General features: G+C 40.3%; 1 protein-coding gene across 1 annotated transcript in view; it reads right to left on the reverse strand.

The window, feature by feature from the left end:
• The window catches only part of thsd7ab (thrombospondin, type I, domain containing 7Ab), an 82,848-nt gene that overhangs the window by 8,362 nt on the left and 60,066 nt on the right, over positions 1-14,420 (reverse strand). The window contains exons 15-23 of the mRNA XM_088306800.1: positions 11,277-11,455; positions 9,630-9,635; positions 9,284-9,417; positions 8,174-8,327; positions 5,689-5,830; positions 4,767-4,882; positions 3,668-3,785; positions 2,512-2,657; positions 625-805 (exon numbers count right to left, since the gene is read on the reverse strand). Of these exons, the coding sequence (XP_088162926.1) occupies positions 625-805; positions 2,512-2,657; positions 3,668-3,785; positions 4,767-4,882; positions 5,689-5,830; positions 8,174-8,327; positions 9,284-9,417; positions 9,630-9,635; positions 11,277-11,455 (1,176 nt within the window). The remainder of the gene's footprint in view (positions 1-624; positions 806-2,511; positions 2,658-3,667; positions 3,786-4,766; positions 4,883-5,688; positions 5,831-8,173; positions 8,328-9,283; positions 9,418-9,629; positions 9,636-11,276; positions 11,456-14,420) is intronic.

The following is a 14,420-nucleotide window of genomic DNA, read 5'->3' on the forward strand; positions in this document are numbered from 1 at the left end:
GTAAACTGATCACGTTCGGTGATTTTGATATTTACACTGTTGTCTTGACATATGAGTTTCATTCATATCCATGAAACTCATATTTGCCATTAATTGTCTTCTAGTCTCCCGCGAAAAAAAAAATGAAATAAAATAAAAACATTTATAATACAATGTGGAAATTGATTTGATTGAAATTCGGAGAAGTGGCCATCCCTAAGAGCTGATTGTCCTTAAATCAAAGTACTTTTTTTTTTTTTTTTTTTTAAACAAAAAAAATACAAGATTGTTACTTTTGACCAAACTCGCGCAAGTACACTTTTTGTAAAAAAAAATAAATAAATAAATAAAAAAAAGCGGAATAATGTGCTAGTGTGCACCTTATTTGCCGTTTTTGGCCGACCCCTTGCAAATGTTGCAATGCATTATGTGGTTGTTTTAAATTTGTGTCGACCTCGTTATCCAATGTGTGTCAATTGTCCAGCTGTAAATTTAGCTCTTGTGCATTTTTCCAAGCTTAACTCATTAATTACTCCCAATCAAGCCACGTATAAAATTGATGAAGCCTTCCTCTAACGTTAACCGATGAATCAAAAATCCAATTTTGAAAAGCGCGACAGCTCTCAAGTGGACCGCAATCCTCACCAGGGCAAGGAAGCAGGCAGGCCTCCTTGAGCCGGATGCGTCCGTCTCCATCGACGGACAACTCCAGACCGCCGCACAGCTCCTCGTCCACTTGGCCGCCACTGTCCAGCTCGCCACCACTGCCGTCCGACACAAAGCAGGTGAGGTTCCGGTAGCGCGTGCCGTGACCGCACACCACGCTCTGAAAAAGCACCAAGACCAGTGGCGGAGTCAACCGGCAGCATGTTTACGGTCAATTTCCTCATTTTCAGTGAGTTTGACTGAGCGACATGAAATTTGTTAGGCGGCTAAGTTTGATGATCCAGTTTGACTTTACATCATTTCCCATACTGGACATGAACTGTTAATTTCTCCCGTCTGTGTGTTTAGTGTAAGTTTTGATAATTGGACATGCTTTAAAATTAATTCAGAGGAACATCTCGGCTAAATGGGCCATTGAGTTCCACATTCCTCTCTGCTCATCATTTTTGCTTTGTAGCACCGATGCATTGATTTACAGCCACCACTCAAGTTTTTTTTTTTTTTTTTAGTGAGACTAGAGAATTCATGCATTATTCATTATTATCATTTTCAATTGGCAATCAAAAAAACGTAAAGTGACTCACTATTTTATTTGTTTTAAATCAAACCAATTTCGAACAACAATAAAAAAAAAAAAAAAAAAAAAAACATTTTTCAATTTGTCGTGTTGACGTGGCTCTGAAGTTTGTTAACGAGCATCAGTAAAGCTACGCAAGCTTGTTAGCCACCGCAATCAGTCAGGGCCGCCATCAACATCCATCAAATGATCTGTCAGTCATATTATAACAAAGGCAAACTTGCGAGGCACATAAAGAGCACCAATTAAATAATCAAATCAAACTCAGCCCCGTACAAAACCCCTGAGGGGAAAACAGTTTTGCGAGATAACTCAGTTATTAATCATTCATATTAATAATGTACATTTGGTCAATTGGGTCCTCGGACCAGACTATAAACAAACACAGCAAAGATGGAACACAATTACATATGGGGAGAGTGCTACATTTTTACTTGGAAGACTGACCCTAAATATAAAGACATCAAATGAGCGCTTGAGATTCACCGTCTGCTTCAGAGTCCCTAAACGGGATGTGAAAAGGGAGGAATACTTAAATCACAGAGTCCGTAAAACATTCACGCGGCTGTTTGGGAATCGGCACACAGAGGAGCGATGTAGCGGGAGAAAGATCCCGCAAGTGGACATTATGCACACGAAAGGAGACAAAGTGAGTATAGAATTCCTTTTGTCATGTAATATTGCATTTTTTTTTGTTTTCATTATTTATTTATTTTTCCCCTCCAACCTTCATTTGATTTTTTTCCATTTTCCCATAGGGCAGGGGTGCCAAACGCCTTTTCATCTCAGGCTACATCCTAGTTCACTCAGAAGGCCATTACGAATGTAAATATTATACATAATTGATGCTGGGTGGAAACAGCGCATGCCCTGTCCAAATATGGTAAATTTCCACTTGTTCCCAAAAGGATTATATTGGACTCTCTCCATGTTGTCCGTGAGTTTTTTTGAACGCATTATTAACCAATTTAAAGTGTTGAAAATAGAGAACAAATCTGTTCATTTTTGACTACTTGAAATGTCTGAGCAGAATTGTAAATCTCCGCCTTGGAACCCGGACCTTGAGTTGGACACCAATGCCATTGTGGCCCATTTAAATTTTTTTTTTTTGATTTGAGCTAAAATTTTAATTATAAAAAAAATAAATAAAAAAAAATCACGGGATGTAATTTTTTTTGCTGTGTTTGATAAAAGCAAATATTAAAAGAATAATAAAAATAAAAAAAATAAAAAAATGGATACAAAGCTTTGAGTTGAATGGACCACATCCCTCCCCAGCTCGTACAAACCTCCACACGGCACTCTGACCAGGCGCTGTACTGCCATCTGTAGCAAGGCCGCACCGGACACGGCTTCCACTGCACCATCGGCGACGAACACGGACGACCGTCACCCTGCGAGGCCTGCACCACAGACCTCTGACGCCACATTTTGCCTGCAGACCACACCGAAGGAAATGACATCATCACTCAATCACATTAATAAATCCGTGTATTCGGCTTTCTGTCGGTGCAGAACAATGTCTCATTAACACTTCTAAAAAAGTTTCATTTTGTCACTGTGACCGTTATATAGTTTTAGTGAACTCCTGCCATCTGCTGTTTTTTCTTATTTCACTTCATCAAACAGCAAACTTTTTTTCGGAACGAGTGAATGCACAGCATTGATCACATGAGAGACAAGCGCAAGTCTAAAAATAGAACTCGTTACGTAACGGTGCACGTTTGAAAGCGACCCCGTTTCCATCTCATGTGCGCGCACCTTGACAACAGGCGGAACCTTTCATCCCACGCACACGCGCGCATCCAGAGAACGGATGCGCGCACGAAAATACGCACACTCGCACACGTGTTTTTTGATTGGTCAATCAAGCCAACAACATCAATGAGGAAAGAAAAAAAAGGAAGTACGATCCACCAAAAATAAAAGCTTGAATTCATTTTGATCTTTATTCTTTCAGTTGTACTTGTTGTTGCTTTTTTGCATGGCCACTGGACTTGACTGTCCAACTTTTTGCTAACAAAGGATTTTGACATGAAACATTTATTTTGGCAGGGTTGTACTTCCCGTTACTTTTCCCATTGCTTTAATTGATCAACTTTTTTTTTTTAAACGGAGGACGTTGATTTGAATTGTTTGTCATTTTGGTAGGTTTCAACTTGCTATTTCTTTTAACTGCTCTTTTGAAAAAGTTTTAATTTCCCAATATTTCTCCATTTCCATGATTGCCCAACTAGTTGTGAAAAAGGACTTGGTTATGAAGGTTTTATTTTGGAGGGTTTCCAATTTCCTTTTTGTTTCCCTATGGTCGTTAGCTTGATTATCACAGAGTGAAACTGACGGTGGCAATGTTAGCTTGCTAGCTAGCTGTTGTATGCTTGTGTCACAGTTCATGTTTGACATTTTACCTTTGAATTTAGTGAATCAAAGTGTCCCCTCACTTACCATCTAGACCGCAGGTCTGCGAACACTCAGACCAGGTTGACCACTCGGACAGTTGGCAGTTGACTGGACACTCCACCACGCAGGAGATGTTCATTTGCCACTTCTTTTCCAGGTTCAGCTGGGCACACACGAAATGCTCACGCACAACATGTTTAATACAAACAGCATTAGGTAATAAAATAGCATGATGAGGTAGTTAGTCGCGATGCGGGAGTTGTGAAACGTGGTCACGTGACATTGTAGAATGAAAACTGGTCATGTGCTAGTGTGACGTCACAGCACAAGATTGTAGCGCCACATGACGCTATTATCTTACGCAAGGATTATGCTGTCATTATGTTCATTATGTGCCATGATACTACAAAATATTTTGTTGTCATGGTTTCCAAGCAATAATATGCTATGATTGCGCTACGTCGCTACCCTAGAACGTTATTTAAGCAAACTACGGCCCGTGGGCCACATGTGGCCCGTTAAACGTTTTAATCCGGCCCGCCAAACTTGAAAAAAAATTAAATGTATAAACCTTGTTAATGTTTTTTTTTTCCTGAATACTCTGGTGTGTCTAACACAGATATTTTGTTGTCATGCTTTTGTTCATTTTCATTGAAAATGAAATGTTTTTTTTTTTCTCCGATGATGTGTGGTTACCAAAACACTCCATCCATATGCTCCTGGTCCGGCCGCTCTGTCAAATTTTAGAACCCATTGTGGCCCGCCAATTAAAAAGTTTGGCCACCCCTGCGCTAGAACGTTACGCGATGATGTTATGCTACAACGATACACAATGAATTTATGCTACGACGTCATGCTGTGATGTTACGGCACTAAGACACACAATGTTCCCGCTAGAATAACACGGCATGGACTCTCGTTACAAATTTTTACCATAATGCCTTTGGAGCTGCCTTATGATGTGCGGCAAGCTAAAGTCTTGAGCTTTGTGAGTAAGCCAAACATCACTAGAGACTACAATTACGGGAACCAGAGACTTGTTATAAATTAATATGATTTCCCATCCGAGAACATCTGGACCTATGGGAATACTGCACAAAATTTCACATGAAGTAAAATGCGAAGACTGACAAAGGCAACTCACCTCCTCGCAGAACTTGATGTCCACCGATTTGCCATCGCTACGAACGCAGTCCAGCATGCGCGTCTTGATTCCTTGCCCGCACACGGCGTTTGGACTCAACTGGCACGTGCTCCAGTCTGAACAAAACATAAAAATAGATTTTAAAAACACGCGTGCTTCAGCCTCAGCATAACTGTTTTTCCCCCCAGAAATAAAACAATGTGGCTGCTTTTAAACGCTCCACACGCACGCCACTTTGTACAAAAAAAAAGAAAAAAAAACATCGGGGAGGCCACCATCGAGCTGACAAAAACAACTATGTCTGTTTTTAGCTGCAGTCACTTCATTTATGAACGCCACAACAGCTCAACAACACAAGCAGTGTGTGTGCATGTGTATTCCTTGTGGGAGGTGAGGCGATTCTGTATGAACTGAGTGAGAACATGTCCACCAAGGCAACATGATTCCAAAAAACACACACACACAGAACATTTTTTTTTTTTTTTTTTGGTCGGGATAATTGGCAATTACACAGTTTTTGCTAAGCCACATGGCACAAACTCAGATCAGAACGTGGCACACAACTTGGGTTGGACACTGCAAAACAAAAAAACAAAAAACTAAAAACAAATCCAGATTGAAACTGTTTTGAAATCACGCTATGCAGCCATTCAACTTAGTAATTTTTTCTGCTGTATGAAAGAAGTACTTGCGTTAGCTGTATGCTGTTGTTAGCTTGTCAACCAAAATGCTAAAAAAAAAAAAAAAACAGTGTCCAAAGCAGATAAAGACAGGCTGTGTATCGTGCGTTGCAGCCATCCGCATAATCTTTTGAAACCCGCGACAATCAACCGGCAAGTATTTGTATGCATATGTCGGCAAATAAATGCTACGCTGTTGTTAGCTAAAGTTGCGAATGCTATGCTACTAGGGCGGGGCTTACCTGTGATGTTGTAGAAGTAGTTGAAGCAGTTGAGGTTGAGGCTACAGGGTTCTTCTTCCGTGGTGTCAGGACAAATTCTTCCTGCGCTCGGCGAACGTAACGTGTATGCCGCACGAATGCGACCGTTGCTTCTGGTGCATGGCTGAAACCGGACAAAAAAGTGGACATTGAGTTCTTATCTTGTGGTTCGATTCTTCTAGAATTCTTGCCCAAACACTGAGAAACATGCAAAAACTGGGAGAGCTCTTTTCCCACGTGCCGACCTCCCTTTGTCAGCTTTTTGTTTTTTGACCTTTTTTTTGCTACTCGAGCTAAACTCACTGACTGAACAACCAGCCGATTGACCCACCAACTGACCAACTACCTAACCAATTGAACAACTAACTTAACCAATGTACACTAAAGATTATAGGCTGTGTGGAACAATTTGGTGGTGGATTTAATGCAGCAGTGAAATGAGTAGAGTCAATTATTAGGCCCAAATTTTGGACCTCAGTCGATGGAGAGATAAGACTAATTAACTAACTAACCAACTAACTACTGTTGCTCACGTATCTGTCTTTTTGTTTTAAATATTGTTAAGTGCATTGGGATATATATACATATATATATATATATATACATTTGAAACTAATCAACCAACTGACCCATCAACTAACTAACCAATTAACCAACTCACTAACCAAATGAGACCGACCAACCAAATGGCCAACTATTTAACCAGAGCCAGAAGCAAACTGATTTACTGAGAAAAAAACAAAAATGAAACAACCGACTGACCAACTAGTGAAATGACCAATTTATTACCAATTTAACTATCAAATGACCCACATACTAACTAAACGAATTTGCCAACAAAACAGTCAACTGCCAACTTACCAATCAAGGTGGCCAACCAATTGGCTAGCCGACTGACCCACGGACCAACACATCAAAAATATTTACTGTTGCTGTTCTATGTGTTCTTGTACATTTGGACACATCTGTGAGATTTTGTACATAAAAATGATCCATTTGAAACTAACCAATCAACTGACTAGTGAAACACTAACTTACTAACCGACCAACTGGCCAACAAATTAACTAATCAACTGACCAACCCATTGACCGATTGCCCAACTAACTAATCAATTACTACTAATCAGCTGCTGTTGCTTCATCACATCCCATTGTCTCTTCTTCAGACTTCTTTCTCGTGTTAACTCGCCGCCACAATTTGGCTCAGTCTAAGTTCATCTTTCTGGGAATGTTTCTTCATCATAAAATAAAAAGCAGAATCCCCCCCATCCCCCCTTTGATTCAAGAGCCCTGCGGTCCAATTAGGCGTCGTGAATTGGGGAAGTGCGTTAACGGCTCAGAGCGTTGCCTCCTCCTGGGAAATGTTCCCATATCCAACGAGGACGCTTACGGAACGACGAGTCGAATAGATTAGAGCCAAAATGGTTGCAAACTTTCAAGGGTGATGACGGTACCTGAGTGCAAGATTCATATTGATTCCGAGTATTACAACACAAGTCTGGGAAAGGAAGCAAAAGTTTTGCCTATTCTTTTGTGGAGTGTTACTGCGGGAGTTTCGGCTGAGCAAAAACACATTCCATGGCTCAAACACTAACCCGAGCTAATCTTATTGTCTAAGAAACTAAACACTGACTTTTTGTCTTCATAATATCAATTGGTTGGTTGGTTAGTTAATTTTTAAATAAATGAATTGGTTGTTTTGCCAGTTAGTTGCTAGTGAGTTTATTGAACAATTGCTTAGTCGGTTGGAGGGTCAGTCAGTTAGTTTCTTGGACAGCAAATTGGCTTACTAGGTGGTCGGTTAGCTGGTTTAGTTAGATTATCTGATTGGTTTGCCAGTAGGTTGCTTCAGTTAGTTATGAAGTCAGTTGGTCAATTGGTAAGTTAGCTGGTGTATCAATTGGTTGGTTATTTAATGAGCTAATTAGTTAGTTGGTTGGTCGGTCAGGTCCTTTTTTTATGTTCTCAAATGAGTTAACGAATCCGCCCCCACTTAGAAAACTACCGCCCCCTACATGGCATTATCACACAATTCTCTTGTGCAATCAAAGGAGTCGTTTACATTGGTGACGGTCAGAGCTTGACTGTAGCCACATTAAGTCTCATTAAGACCATTTTTGTGGCCACTTTGATAAGCTGCGTCTTCAGATTGGAGGATTAAGTGTTAAGACTTTTTCAAGATCTGCAGACACCTTGTACTCAGGGTCATTGTCGTTATTAATGTGGTTACATTAACACGCCAATGTGGATTTTTGTGTTTTGTGTGTGTGTGTGGTGTCGAGCGCAGCGTGTCATCAATCATCCTGCCTCCCAGATGAATACACCATCAAGCGTGTGTATGTTTGATGTATCAAGCACTTTTCCCGCAACATCTCAGTGCACACGTCTCTTCTAAAAGAATAAGTCACTTTTGACAAACACAACACAGCCTTCCAGTAAATATTCGTGACATTTATTATGTTCTCACCAGGCTGCAGCGAGTCCAAGGACCCCAGTCGTTGAGGACACAGTCTTCAGGGCAGGGCAGCCGGCTCTCCCGGGCCCCCAAGGGCATCTCCTCGGGGTCGCACAGGTAGTCCTCCACCGCCTCCGAAGGCCCGTCGATGGTGTTGAGCATGCACCTGTCCACAGCGAGATCGCAATTAGGAGACCCCAGTGGTGCTACATAGATAGCTAGGTAGACCAAGTGATGAGTCAGTGGCTTGTTTATCAGGTTGCTCGGTCAATTTGTTTCTTAGTTTGATGGTGAGTGTGTTAGTGAGTTGGTCTGTTAGCTGTTCTGTTAGCTGGCCTTTGTTAGTCAGGTACTTAGTTAATGAGTTGGTTTGTAAGTTTGTCAGATAGTTAGTCACCTAGGGTAGTTAGTTAATTAGTTGTAGTCATTTGGCAAGTAAGCATTTGGTTAGCTAGTTAGTAAGTTAGTTAATTTATTTTCATTTGGTTGGTAATGTGTAGTTAGTTAGTTAATTAGTTAGTTAGTTTTCATTTGTTCAGGAATGTGTAGTTAGTTGTTATTTGTTATTTTCATTTGGTTGGTAATGTGTAGTCAGTCAGTCAGTCAGTTAGTTAGTTTGTTCGTTCAATGTTTGGTCATGCCCAGTTAGTTGGTTAGTTGTTGGCATTATTCGGATGGTTAGTTTGGCAATTGTTGAGTTGCTCTTGTTGTGCGTTAAGTTGGTTGTTCAGTTCAGTTAGTCACTTATTTAGTTGTTTGTTTAGCTGGTTAATAAGTTGATCAGTTGTTTGGTCGGTCAATCACCAATAAACCAGGTGATGTGGTTGGTTAGGTGGTTGGTTTGATTATTGATTAGTCTGTTGATTAGCTAGTTGGGTAGATGATCAATTAATTAGAATAGTTAGTCGAATGTTTAGTTGGTCAGTTAGTTGTTTAGCTTGCTGGGTGGTAAACTAATTAGATAAACGTAAACACCAAAAAGAATAAAGCATCATTAAAGAAAAAAAAAACTAGAGTTATAAACATTTAGAAAAGGCACTTTGAAACGCAATAAGTAAACGCAGAACAAAACACACACAAATGTGAACCTTTATTTCGATAATACCGTATGTGATTGCCTACCGGACTTTTCTGGTCTGCACGCCTTCTCCACAGTTCTCCTTCAGGTCCACGTTGCTGACTTTCCACACACTCCAGGGTTCGGCCACCCACACGTACTGATTACAGTCACTCTGGCATGGCACAACCTCGTACACCTGACGACCCGACACATACCTTCATCAACACCTTTTCTGATTGACGTCATACTGTTGTCAACTCATTCACTGCCATTGACGGCTAAAGACGTCAAAGCTCCAATTTTTTTTTCCACTTTTAGTGATTGAGTTAATGAACAATCCTATTATAGAAGCAGAACGAGAAGAGCCGAACTACATATTGGAGGTGAGGAAAATACTCTCGTCGTTACCTGAGCCTGCAGCAGTCGGCATCGTCCAGAAGTCCAGTGGAGCAGGATTAAAAGCAAACGCAAGGATTAATGAGCAAAATATTTGCACAGAGAACAGAGCATTAATTTAACAAGGCACATGATGTCATCACGGCACACGCACACAACAAATGATGCGCATACACACAAATACGTAACTCACACACACACACACTTAGACACACGCACACACACACACGCACACATTTTTCCATATATATTTATAGAGTAGGTGCACACATATTCACGGATAAACATAACTTAAGCCATACGTCATACTGTAGGTTATTATGTCATTCCTTATTGTCATTTTTACCCTTGTGTATGTGTGTGCGAGGGTGTGTGTGTGTGTGTGTGTGCGTCTGTATCTGTTTGGACAAGTGGCTGGAGGAGGTTGATTTGAAGCGTTTATATATGCAAAGTGATTCATAAATAAAGCGTGATGACTAAAGTGTACACATTTAACGATGCACACACACTCACACACACACACACACAAAGTCACTAGGGAAGTTGTGTTGCAAAGCTGTGGGAAAGCATGAGGGCGACACTGTGGGCCTTTAACATTAACATTAGCATTAACATGAAGCGTGCCAAAGGTGGACACTTTCAGCACAGTCGCTGTTCAGCAAAAAAAAAAAGAATTGTGCAGGAGCTGCAATAAGCACAGCAAGCTTCAGCTGGTAACTCATTAATAATCAACTCCTCGCTCTGCACCACTCGCATCGTCACACTGTCATAGAAAGAAAGCACTCCGCTGCTCATTGGGGGCGAGGCCATTCTTTCTGGAATAACAATGTTACCACAAATGAGATTGTACATTATACGGGGAAATTGCAATTTTTAATTGGCGTGCTTTCAATTTCATGCCACACGGAGCCACAACATGCCAGAGAGCAACAGAAGAGATGCAGTGTCATAACAGCAAGAAGTGGCAGAGAAGGTCCCCAACTAAACCCCAATCATGTATTTGCTAGTCAAGATCCGAACAGTTGCTTGGGCATTTTATTTTTGTCTTGGGATATGAACAAAAATATAAAACACAGAAATATAAATGTGCTTCAGACCTTCACCGATAAATGGTGGCAGTGAAATTAATTTGATCTATTCACATTAGTTTCCTAGCAAGTGAAGCACAAAATTAATTGTTGACGCTAATGCGCCATTTAGCTGGTTTGCTAACCACCTTTCCAATTGGGAAAAGTGATTTAAGAGACAAGTGATTTGCAATACAAGCATTATCACTGAATTAATGAAACTTGTATCTCAAGGCACCATTACACAAGCAGCAAGCACTGCTAGCAAATAGCGAAAATACAAATTGACACCAACCACCCCATTCCTCCCTCAATAAGGTTTAGAATTTAACCTTTGTCTAAAATTTAGATTTTAAATTAATTTTTTTATACAATGCAGCTTTCTTCCCCGGGCCGTACCAAACAACCAGACGGGCCGGATCCGGCCCGTGGGCCATATGTTTTACACCCCTGGTCTAAATGAAGCTCCTCAACTCACTTCAACATCATTCCTTGACAATAAATTGCCAAAGGTTTGCCAAAGTAATACTTTTATACAAATGGGTGAATTCACAATTGAGAAAAGGCAAATATTCCAAAACAGGTTCTGCACCTGATTGACGTGGTCCAGCTTGGGACAGGGTCTTCCTCCGTTGTAGGGTTTCTCCCGAAGCCACTTGGAGCGCACTTTGACGCCGCTGCCGCATGATTTACTGCAACGTGACCAGTTGGACCACTCGCTCAGCTTGCAGTCAGACGGGCAGGGGATGATGCACGCCTCCTCGATGTAACCTGCCGGGACAAAGCCCAAAAGTCATTACTCTTGATGTATTTTTTTGTTGTTGTTAGTTTTGGGCTGCTAAAGTTTCTGCATTGCTTACTCATTAGGAGGCTGAGAAATTAAGACACCCAGGGACTGATCTGCGTAATCAACTGTTGAACATTAATTTATTAGAAATTGACTGGAGGCACCAAACGCTGCAGCAACACCGCAAACTCTTTCAGGAGAGGCAACAAAGACTCACCAGGGTCGTGTTGTTGTGTTTTACATCCTCTTAGATCACCACCGATAGCAATGCAAAATAGCCACCACAGAAATGTCTTTGATGTATTTCATGTCCTCACGGATCACCGTGGATTTCAATGAAGTACATTCACAACAAACGTGTCTTTGACATGTTTAACATTCTCATAGATCGGAGCAGATAGCGATGAAAGAGTCACGGCAAACGTGTCTTTGACATGTTTAGCAGACTACCGCATCGCCACAGAAAGCAAAAAAAAAAAGAAAGATTCACCATGAGTTGCGTGTCTTTGTTGTTTTGTGTTAAAACATCCTTGTAGATCACGACAGATAGCTATGAAAAAGATTGGTCTGAAAAATAAAAATGGTATCAAACATCCAATATCACCATTAACTTTATTTTTTTTTACATTTCTGTCTTAGATATTTTCAAAATCTTCACACATCACCACAGACAGCAATGATAAAAAAAATCATCAACGACGTGTCTTTGATGAATTTAATGTCCTCAAAGATTATTGTGGAATTAAAACAAATGAAAAACTCCTCGCAGATATTTCTTTGCTATGTTTATTAATATCTTCACACATTGTCACAGATAGCAATGGCAACAAGTCATCATGGAGGTGTCTTTGATGTGCGCAGGTAACTGCCGATAGCAGTGAAAATAACACTGGTCAACGAATGTCAGAGATCCAAGTAAACTTTTGGACATTAAATTTTTGCACTATTTCCAAATCTGCCCTCATTTTCTGCCCAAGCACATCAGGATTTAATAATAATAATAATAATAATAATAATAATAATAATAATAATAATAATAATAAAATACTCTATTTAGTAATAGAATTAAAAATTAATGGTTAGCTTGAGCAAAAGTTGGAATTTTTTTCCTGAAATGTCATAGCTATGAATTGCAATGTGTGGTAAAAACTTCAAAAATATCTCAAAAACTCGATGTGCTACAAAAGAAAAAATACATTTTTTAAAATCAGCATCAAAAATACATCTAGGGACACATGAATCTATCCCGGATTAAAAATGTATTTCTGTTGACCAGCCTATGCTGCCTCTTTCTTCTTTATACGTACAGTATGCCAACCCCAGCGGAGTGTGTGCATTTGCCAAGTAAGGCGAGCGCCATCGTAACTCACGTGTCTCATCTGCATACCGTATATGCAGTCTCCAGGGCCAACAACCTGTTGGCCGCATTAAATCTACTGTGTCACGGTGACTCATCTCCACTCAAGGGTGCAGAAGTAGACACCCGGCAGAGCGTGACAAGTGAATAAGTCACATTTTTATTGCGAGGATGGGCTATGAAAATGTGAATTTGGTTTTAGAATTCCTCATTCGTGTTCAAAATGGTCAAATGGGGAGAGCTCACTGGAATCGAAAAAGAGGCAAAATAAAGGCACCTTTGGTCCCTGAGACAAATAGGCGGTGGCGATGGGAGAATAAATGAGTTAGAGCAAAAAAAAAAAAAATCGAAAATAGCAAAATGCTATTTTGATGACAGAATAAGAATAAATTAACTATGAATATGCAAATTTGTTTTTTTCCCCAAAATCTATGCTATTGCTCCCGTTCCCCATGTGGTCTGTTAAAAAAAAAAAACGAACCAATCGAAAGTGCTGGAAATGGCTTGCAGGCAACTAACTGTATTAAGTCTATTGAATACATCGACCTGACTCCACTGGAACATTGCAGCATTTCGTAGCCCCAAGATTGAACGTCTGTTCGCGTTTTAGAGATGAACAGGTGAATTTCATAAACATTTGAGTTGCCCCGTTTTGTTCAAAATCAAAAGCTGTAATACTCCAGAGCAGAAGGAAGCAACCAGTCACAAAGGTATAGAAGTAAATTTCCAATCGTAGCCAGCTCAACCTTTTTTTTTTTTTTTTTGCATATTGCGTCACGTATGGCTCTGAGACCTTTGAAATAGAGAGTAGAAAGATGACGTAACCAAAGTCATTAGCTTTGGTTAAATATCAAAAGCCTTTCCTCTTGTCGGGGACTCGGCACGACCACGGACTTTAATTGGCACTGCCGGCGGCGGGAACCTGTCCGTAACGTTCTAATCAGTGACTGTAATATTTTTTTTCCCGTTAATGAAATTGTTGAACGAACACGATTTTGTGGAGGTGTTCTATTGATGGTAATGTGTGACGGTACTTGAGGGCAATAGAAAGTGTAATACCAACTTTAACGGTGTAGAGTTCAGCAGAAGAGATCTATTTATTTTTTTTAATGAAAAGTAGTGTTTTTGGAGAGATCCATAATTCTGTCAATGTCTTTTTTGTAAAGTCCAACTACCAGAGAAAAACTGTACGATTCTGATTGCCATGTTTAGAAAGTGAAATCACGACAATAACAGTGGTTGTTTTCATGTGAAGGAGAAGAAGCGCCAGCCGTATGTTTGTGAGCGAGACGCTCCATTTTGCTGCCTCATCAACTCATCGATTTTGCTAATCGAAGGCGGAACAACACTTTGCACTCTCCAGGGTGTGCTGAAAAACAACACGGCACTGAAAAGCTGCGCATGTGGCAGGCTAAAACTGATGGCAAATTATAATAATGAAGCTTTGCAGCAATTGCGCATTTCTCTTTTCTACAAGCAGTCTCGACAAACACAGCAAATTGTTTTTGGTGTGGGTATCAAAGAAGTCATTAGCGAACTGAATGTGTGGATTTTCTTTCATAGCCGCGATTTAAATAGTTGCTCAACAAATT

The sequence above is a fragment of the Idiotropiscis lumnitzeri genome, chromosome 10, assembly GCF_059441095.1.
Source record: "Idiotropiscis lumnitzeri isolate Australia: NSW breed Sydney's pygmy pipehorse chromosome 10, RoL_Ilum_1.0, whole genome shotgun sequence".
Classification (NCBI taxonomy): Eukaryota; Metazoa; Chordata; class Actinopteri; order Syngnathiformes; family Syngnathidae; genus Idiotropiscis; species Idiotropiscis lumnitzeri.